The 9,621-nt window shown below is 49.9% G+C and overlaps 1 protein-coding gene across 1 annotated transcript; it reads right to left on the reverse strand.

Moving 5' to 3' along the window:
• Positions 1-4,403: 4,403 nt before the first annotated feature.
• LOC120694668 (probable mediator of RNA polymerase II transcription subunit 26b) lies at positions 4,404-7,247 on the reverse strand. The gene is made up of 9 exons (XM_039977860.1): positions 6,478-7,247; positions 6,303-6,371; positions 6,130-6,212; positions 5,979-6,034; positions 5,746-5,867; positions 5,595-5,640; positions 5,230-5,501; positions 5,027-5,144; positions 4,404-4,847 (listed from the first exon to the last, which is right to left on the reverse strand). Exons 1-9 carry the CDS (start codon positions 6,859-6,861, stop codon positions 4,714-4,716), a joined length of 1,284 nt encoding a protein of 427 aa, XP_039833794.1. The 5' UTR covers positions 6,862-7,247; the 3' UTR covers positions 4,404-4,713.
• Positions 7,248-9,621: the final 2,374 nt, after the last annotated feature.

The raw sequence follows: 9,621 nt of genomic DNA on the forward strand, positions 1-9,621 counted from the left end.
AAGCCGAGTATTGCCTTGTTTCGAAAGTACATAACTTCTACCCACCCCTTAGGGCGAGTCGAGTGGCAACGGAGAATCGGGATGCATATGTTTACTTTTGGTGGTCTCTCGTAGGGCTCGGCTGACTATATGCAGGTGGGGCGGTTCTGTAGTTCGAGGCAGGGATTGGAATGGTTGGCATGTATAGTCCGACAGGACAAATGCGTGCCGTGTTGTTTAGGTCCACCTTGCAAGGTTAAATCGGATCGATTCGCCGTGTCTCGCGGTCATGAGGGCCTTGATCTCTTTGCTGCATCGTAGCAAAATGTTAGAATGTGAATTATGTATGGTTATATAAAATATTGAGCACATTGAATTATTTTTGCTTGCATCACCATGTTTGCCATAGTGGGTCTATGCAAATATTAGATGGGAGTTCATTTATATAGAACCTGGAGCTAAAATAATGAAAGTAAGGAACTACTTTAGTCGCTTTTTCTGCAAAAATAACCACCAGCCAAATGCCGTGCATGTCTAGGTATGTGGGCTAAGTTATACCCACTGGTCGGGTAAGCCTTATTGAGTATTAATATACTCAGGGTTTGTTGTCACAATTATTATTTCAGGACACCCGGACGTCGATTTCTACCCCTGCTGCGTTAAATTCATCCGCAGAGATGCAGAGGGGTGGGAAGTGGTGGAGCGAGACCCTTAGGTTAGGGCGTTGTTGAGTTGTACACTTGAGGGCTGAGTGTGCAGGCTTTCTGTTTTGTCGGCAGGTAGGGCCGACCGGTCCGACCGATTGGGAGAACCGGTCTGACCGGTCTTGATGGATCAGAACTGGTGATAGTTAGAATAGATGTAGGACCTTTTGATTTCGAACTTCAGTCACATCTATTATAAAGTTGTGTAAATTAATTATATATATATTTGAACTCGGCTTGTAAAACTTAATGTTTCGTGTTGTGATCGCTCTTGTATTTTCAAGTAATGAGTCGTGCTTGTACCATTTGCGCCCACCTTCGCGTGGGACTACCGGTGTTGTTTCAATCGGGCCGTGAGTTGAGAAAGAATTGACAAATTAAACCATTAATCTAATGCGCCTAATATGTTCAAATAACGGTCATTACGCTTAATTAGAGTTTTAATTTGGCGGTTACGTCACACCTACTGGCGCGTCGCTGTGCGGTTGGGACAGCCGCGTGAGCTGCTGGTTCGGCCGCGATCTCAGGCAGCTGAGGTCTGTGCCGGCAAGTGGCTACCACTGCACGCTCGCTTTTGGTCGTGGATTTCCACTCGAGCGGTCGAGCCGCCTCATCAATCGTCCGCGGGATTCGCAGCGCGCCGGCACCATGCTCTGAACTGAATCAGCCCTGACCTTGCTAGCTTGCTTGCTTTAGCATCTCCGATCCGTTCAGAGGAACGAGCCGACACGCGCTTTCGGAAGGAACCATTCCAGCTTGACCCAAAAGAATACGATCAAGGCCACCAGGCCGGTGCACAAACATAAAAATTATTCTCCGAAAAATTAAGTATTTCGGATCAGTATGTTCACATGCCTCTCTGTACCTTGTGCTCTTCCCCGACTACGGTTGGCCAGCTATATCCCTACCCTTGCTGCGCTGAACCCAGGCAAGTGGGTAGTAGACACGCAAGAAACGTGGGCACGTGTTGCACGCTCACCCTGCACTCCTGCAGATATATAGGCTTTGCCGCGACCCGCGACACATCGACGGAACACGGCAGCTTGGTTGGTAACTTGGTACCCGGCCCGGCCGCATCACCCTACCATGCGCGTCGTGTCCGTTCGTGCATGCATGGGCACGTCAGCTAAAAAAACGTGCAACTTTCATGAAACGCCGGGAACCGATAACACAAAGGGCTTGCAAAATCACGACGAGGCCACGTGTACCCTTAACCTGAAACGAAAAAAGAAACACGAGGCTGGAAGTAGAGACACGTCGCGGCGTGTCTCGATCGAGCTGGCTGGGTTTCTGTCCGGATACGCACGATCCAAACCAATCCAAGCCCAGAATCAGACGGGGGTGAGCAAAATCCAAACCAATCCAAGCCATCGTCCGGCCTCCACGCTGCGAGCCCTGCCCGTGCCGGGCGCCGCGCGGACCACGCGATCCCGAGCGCGGAGACGGCGGTGGCGTCAGAGCTGTCGCCGGCGGGAGGCGACAGGGGCCGGCAGCCACACCTTCGCGGAATGAGTAGGTGTCGCCGTGTCGCGCCGCGAACCCGATGCGTGCCGGCAAGCGGCGCTCCTCCCTCCACCGGCTCGCCGACATGTGTCCGCGACGGTCACCCGTGCCGACGACTGCCCTGGCCGAAATCTTCCCGGCCTGGTACCAGCATTTGCTTAGACGATGCAAACTCCTCTGCTTAATCAGTGGCAGGGCTAGTTTAATCTGCGCTGCGATCGCGTCAACCGGCGCCTGATCTTGACAGGAAACGGCAGCAGGTTAATTGTTTGGATGAAGCCTGAAGGGGACAGTTGCTTCGGATCCCTGCTTTGCCTTTTCTCCATCGAGTTGGGTTTCAAGATACCAGTTGGAGCAGATCGGATTATGATGGCTCATAATTAGGCCCTGTTTGGCATAGTTTTTTGGACAGCTTCATGAACATCTTTACATGAAGATATGCCAAATAGTCTTTTTTAGACTAGCTTCAAGTTTGAAGCCATCCATGAAACTACTCATGTGTTTTTACTGGCGGGGTGAAGCTAAAAAACGTGGCTTCATCTAGCTTCACTAGGAACAAGTTTTTTGCCAAATGTTTTTGAAAACAGCTTCAGCTTCGTCAGAGAAGGTGCTTCACTGGAAAAGCTGCTTCACCAGCTGTTTCGAGAGAAGCTAAAGCTATGCCAAATGAAGCCTTAATATAATATTTTGGGGGTGGGGGGGGGGGGGCGGGATCCGGGCATTTCTTCATTCTTTTCTTTTGATTCAATTATTTATTTATTTCCATGCGAGTTTGTAGTTTGCTTCAAATTAAGATTCGGAGGATGGGGAACAAAGATTAAAATATGACGTTGCGTACCGTTTGTGTTAATCAAAGGGGGGGAGCCCCATCTTGAAGCGGCGAAAACGCGAATAGTAGCCGTGTGGAAACCAATCAACCTGCGCTCGGCAACTTGGAAATAAAGGTGCGGGTGAGCATTAAGAAAAAAGCTGGGGGAGTGACAGCGACTAATGCTGGACGGCGGCAAAGTTTTAGCTTTCTGCGTGCGCGTAAAATATCCCGGAATCAACCAACACGAGATCGTACCCAAATCCCACTCTTAATTTTAACGGATGCACGAGACATGTCGTGACTTTTTGATGCTGTGTTTTATTTCTTTCTTTCTTTCGTTCAAATCCTAAACACGCACTTAATATTAAGCAGACAAATATGGTTGGGTGTACATCTGCCACAAATCTCAATTAGTACGGCCCTTAATTTAAAATTATGGCCGCATTTCAAATTTCCACCCTCCCCGTTTGCTACTGTGCATGCATGCATGCCGGCCACACGTGCGACCACGGAGTTACCGGCCGCAGTGCATCCCTCCCCCAGCCAACTTTCAACGCCTCCCACAAACGCTTCGAGCTTTGAAGCCAATGTTGTCCATTCCCTCCATATTTAAACGCGCCTCGGGCGGGGCAGAGCACTACCGTGGGCGACACCGTCACGCTGAGCAGTGGGGCCGAGATTGCCACCCGGCGAGATGGCCCCACACCGCAGTGGTAGCGGCGGTGCTCGCTCGGTCCCCCCGCGCTCGACGGGGGGAGATGCCGCGATGCTCTGCGCGGCCGAGGCATGAATGATCACGACCAATGAATGATTTGCTTTGGGCTTGTCAAACCAGCCGCACTGTTGGAGTGTTGGTTTATGGTGTTCACACAAAGCCTGCCCGGCTGTCCCCGCCCCTTTGCTTGGGACAAAGAGGGAAAAACCACAACCGAATTGACCAATTCTCAAGTTCTTTGTCTCTAAAATAAAGTTTTGACCAAACTTAGTTTTGTTTATCAAGTGTCAAATTTGACCGAAATTCTCATGCAATTGGCCAACATTGACCCATACCCTGACCAAATAACCTCGAGACCAAGTTCATCTCCATCGTCATACGACTTGCGCCGGAGGTTCACGGAAGTCTGCAGGAAATGCTAGTACAGTTCCTATGACACTTCTCTGCTCGGTAGAAACAATGTCTCCTTGCAGTTCTGCCATGGTGAAACCAGGAGGCGAGAACACAGCACTTGCAGCGATGATACATTCTGCAGGAGACAAGCTACGCTGAATTCAGCGAAAAGACAGGCCCCCAAAAGGCACTCAGTCTGAAAAGCAGGGCGCAGGGCCAAAGCAAGCAGAGAACATCCTCATTCCGATGACAGCGTAGTAGAAAGCACCCCGCATCGCGACCGAGGCGAAGCAACCCATTTCGGAGCTCAAGATCAGAATTGGTATTAGGACTCAGCATCGTATCTTTACAGGTTTGACAAGCACTAGGACCAGCCACTGTGACCCTAGCCAGAGAATGCAAACATGCAATGCCCCTCTGGGGAAGTGTCTGTGGGGGGGCAATGTGAGCAAATTCTCAACCAAGCCTTATTGCTGCTGTTTATGTACTGGCCTGGACTAAAAATTTAGCCGATCACAACCAAAAAAAAAGGAGGAGAAGAATGAAGTTTTGAAGGAGATTTGATGGTTGCAATTCTATGGTCACTGCTGCTCAGTGGAATTGGTGCCTCATCTTGACCAATTCCGGTTGCTGTTGATGTTGCTGTTATTCCTTGGCTTGCCACTAGGTTGGAAAGTCCGGTTGTTCCCTTGCTTCGGCAAATTTTGCGGATCCACCATTTGTATGGTTCTTTGCTTCTTCGCTGCATTGGTGCAAAGTAGAGAAGTCACGATCAAATTCATCGCATAATCGCTCAAGTAGCACAATCTAGCAATCAGCAAGAAATGCACACCCAGATAAAACTTTTTCACTACCAGAATGCATTAGGGGCACCATGATCAACAATGAGAGAAAAAAATTGTAGACATGCAGCATGCATACCATTATCAAATTCTTGGTAGCCTTCCTGAAGCTTTCTCTTAGTGGCCTCTAGCTTCGCATTCTTGGCGAGTTCCAGCTTTGCTCGGACAGAGTTTGCATCCTGGTGGGCCACCGGTTTCTATAGATCAAGCAAAATTTAGACCAAACCAAACTGTGGCAATGAAATAAGTACGTACAATTTGTTGACAGCCCGAAATACTCACCTCAGATGGAGCCGACTGTGTCCTGCCTTGAGCTGGTGAAGCATCTTGATGCTGCCTAGGCCTTGCCTGTGGTCTCCCAGGGCCTGACTCTGCATTTGGAGGTCTTGCAAGCATCTCAAGAACAAATTGCTCCTTCGTCTGCCGCATCACAGAGTGTTCTTGCCTCCAATATGGGTCTGAATCAAACCGCTGGCCCATTGGAGGGGGCCTTCTAGCTGGTTCTTGGTTTGTCGGATATCCACAGTCCCTACCTCCGGTATTGTTCATGACGCCTGAATTGAATTCACAAAAAAATGATAATAAATGTAAATGCCTAGCCAAGAACAATCACAGAGAGGGGGACTGATGATGGTCTGATCACTCACTCCCATCATCATCCATTCCATCAGAGAACTTGGAACGTTGGTTTTCCTGAGGAATGCCGAGATGGAGCAGTGTCAGATCATACCATGAACCATGCAAGTTCCAGCACTAGCATAGACACTGAATTGGTTGATTTATGTATAAAACAAATACCTCAGACAGCCTAATGGTAGTGCTTGGCGTTGCGAAGAGGTCGCCTTCATCCATGGGGGTAGAAGCCACCCCTCGCTCCTCCTGCTCCAAGCTGGAAGGACCCATGGACTGAGGTGTGTGATCTGCGAATTGTTGCAGAACCATTGACAACTCAAGCCTAGCGCTAATAATGCCTTGTATGGCAAATATGAGTTAGAACTTGGAATCATGAGTTAATTTTGCTTGTTACCTACCTACAACAGCCTCTCGGCGGCGAGCAATCCACACATCAACTGTATGCTTCCAACTTCTGGAGTCACACAAAACATGTCAACACTCAACATAGAGAACCAAGCGAAAACACAACAGGAAAACGCTTTCCGAATGATACAGATGGAGACATACTCAATGAGCGATCTGACGAGGTTCCGAATCTGCTTGGAGCTGTGCTTACGGTGGTTGGCCACAGCCTTGCCAATCGCAGTAACCTATCAAACGAATCCAGATGAACACCAGTTAAACGCATGAACGAGTTAAGCACCGAGGAATCCATCAACGGAGGCGGGGGCGGCGCTCACATCCAAGGTGTCGAACGCTAGGTCCAACTCCTGCAGCCGCCGGAGCAGCTCCAGCAACTCGGCCTCCGACTGCAACGTGAGAGCAGAGAAGATTCAGTGCTAGTTACCAGTAAGGAACAGGCGATGCAAACGGCGGCGGCGACGATACGCAGGGCGGCGAGAGGAAGAGAGGAACCTTTTCTTGGTCGTTGAGGAGGATGGCCTTGATGCGCTCCGTCTCAGCGAGGACGGGATCGTCGCAGCGCGGCGCGCCATCGTCGGTGATGGCCTCGGCGCGGTCGGAGCTGCAGAGGCTGGGCACGCTGGCGGCGCCCTCGTGGTGGAGCTGCGCCGGCGTGGGCGCCCCCGCCACGGGGGTCCCCGCCGCCCCGGGCGCCCCCGTGGCGCCGGTCACCAGGAGCGCGGTGAAGAGGCGCTCGGCGATGGCGTCGCGGCGCTCGCGGAGGGCGGCCGGGTGTTCGGACGCGGCGACGGTGATGGCCACGTCGATGGCGTCGAAGATGTTTTCCCCCGCGCCGCGGAAGAAGCCGAACCAGTAGTCCCTGGACGGCGGCGCCATCGCCGATCAATCGGCCGGCCCGCCTTACCTCCTGTCAGGACCGCCCGCCCTCGCCCCCACCACCCCTACCTAGCAGATTAAAATTTACGTTCTTTTCCAATTCGATTTGATTGAGTTCTTCTTCGGTTACACGGGGTCGGAACAGGAGAGAGAGAGAGAGAGAAGATGCAGATTGCCACGCCCGGACGCAAGAACTCGCCGGCGGATTCAAGAACCAAGAAGACGCGACCAGGAAAAGAGGAGGCTGGCGGCGAGGAAGAAGAAAAGGTTTCCTCCCTCCCTCTCTTGGCTCTCTCTCCGTCCCCCCTGGCTCTCCTTGTGGGTGCGTGACTAATTCCGATCTTTGTCCTGTCTACCTGTGCCTATCTGCCTATCCCCCCTCGCTGCCTTTGCCCCCACAAGAGGGGGGGGGGGCGACGATGAGCGGAGAGAGAAGGGGGGGTGCGGGCGGGGTGGCGTTGCGGTGGTGGATGTTGTGATTGCTCGCGGATTCGCGAGCGCAGCGCCGCGAATCCTGGTGCGCAGGCGTGCGGTGCCGGGGGCAGCTCGCTGCGCAGGGGCAGCCAGAGAGGAGGAAGCGGTAAGCCGCGTGGACGTAGCGGTGTCGCCACCGCGCCTGGCTCTGCTGGTTTCGGCCCTCCCCTAGCGCTACTGGGGCCGGGAGCGCTGTGCTGAGCTGCGCGCGCTCGCCGCGGAATAATCTACGCGCGTGGCAACAGCCTGGGCGGGGGGAAAGTGCGGTAGGTTCGGGCTGTCTTTGGCCCGTTTAGTTGCCAAAATTTTTGCTACAGCATCATCCCATCGAATCTTTCGACGCATGCATGAAGCGTTAAATATAGTTAAAAAATAACTAATTACACAGTCTAATTGATTAGCACGAGATGAATCTTTTAAACATAATTAGTTCATAATTAGATATTATTTATTAAATAACAACGAAACATGCTACATTGACTTTTCACACAAATTTTCGCGAACTAAACGCGGCCTTTGTGACCTCTCTTGATTTGCTACGTACAGTACAAAACAGAATTCTGCTACACATCCACGATTGCTAGGAGTATAGTACTTGTAGTAGTAATTGTGATTACTTGTTTGTTCGCTTAATTCTCGAATTGCTCTTTTAAATACAAGTAGCACAGCCTAAGGCCCCTACGACCAGTTGGCCGGCTGGGGCTGGCGGCACCCCCGCAGCGCGGGTTCGAGTCCTGGGGGACGCGAATTTCCGATGCCGCGGGGTAAAAAATCCCCCTCGCTGGTGGGCCAGGGTTCGGGTGGTTTCTCGGTCGGGTTAAGAGCCGAGGCAGTCGCTTCCTCTTAATGAAACACGGGTGGGGACCGTTTCAACCCCGATCGAGTTTTTAAATACAAGTAGTACACGTGTACCTTGATGTTAACGGATACGCTTGTCGTTACCCGCAGCTGAATGGATGCTTGAACAAATACGATTACCTGATTGACATCTTAAGAAGTAATGTTGGAGCATCAATTAATGTTCGAAATCCCATATTATTAGGAGAAAATTACCATATTGATATTGTAAATCAAAGTTATTTAATGTCTAGGGGAGGAGTTGATCTCTATTCAAAATGGTTGGGTATATATCTCTCGAAGTACTTCTGTGATCGCATAAATCCATTTCCCTTTCCCTTATCTTCTTCGTTATTCTTATACTCCTCTTTTGGAATATTTATCTCTTCTTAAACGCACAACTTCAACGGTTGCTATTATATCTCTAGTTTCCTACCAGATGTCTGTAATGGTAGCCAAGCAATAAGGAGAGGCAAAGCCAATTCCAATAGGGAGTTTTTTTTTGTTAGATAGTAGTAGTATCATATTAGAGTGTTGGGCCAGTATTTTTTATAGGTGGCGAAGAAAATGAAGAGGGATATTATATATAGACAAGTGTCATGGCACAATTTCCAATGAAAACTTTCTTGCTTGCTCATGTTGCCTATGAACAACAAACGAGGAAGCACGTAATGGCGTTTTAAATAATTAACTAAACCTTCTCTTGCTTAGGCCAGTCTCAGTGGGGTTTCGTAGAGGGTTTCATGACATTAAATACCATCAATTTTGCTGACATGGCAAGGAGAGAGAAAGATGAAGTTTCATGGGATGTGAAGAGAGTTTCATCACCATAAAACTCATCTAGCACGGTTACCTAGTTCTCAGTCTAGGTATCTGTGTCCATAAAATTCCCACTGAGACTGGCCTTACGTGACACTCTTAGAAATATATACCGATATGCAATTTCCTTTTGAGATTGGCCTAGAAAAAAATGTACTAGGGTTAATAGAATTTTACTAGAAGTCAAGATCATTCCCTGTATAGAGCTGAGGTAGGAACATACAGGCGCAAAGCGCAATGCGAGTTTGCGGTTGCGGGAGAGGGCATTTTTGCCTACGAATCCCGGGCACCAATTTTTACGGAGAAGAGCTTACTACCAGAAGCCATCTTGGGTCCGGATTTTCGATCAGTGATGACCAGGAGAAAACGGGGAAGTGCATGTGGTGGAGTCGTGGTACTCCTACTCTAAACTCTCTCTTTCACACAAGTCACACCGGCACAAAAAACAAATGGTCCCCAGCTGAGAAATGGAGTCAAGGAACGTGACTGTAAAATCATGGCGGACCATCTTTTGTTGAATTGACCATAAAAGTTCTTCCATGCATGCGCCTACCATACCATACCAACTTACCATTTAAAATAAATTCGTGTCTGTGTGCCAGCACTACAGAATTATTTTGTTAACTCGCC

Source organism: Panicum virgatum, chromosome 2K, assembly GCF_016808335.1.
Source record: "Panicum virgatum strain AP13 chromosome 2K, P.virgatum_v5, whole genome shotgun sequence".
Classification (NCBI taxonomy): Eukaryota; Viridiplantae; Streptophyta; class Magnoliopsida; order Poales; family Poaceae; genus Panicum; species Panicum virgatum.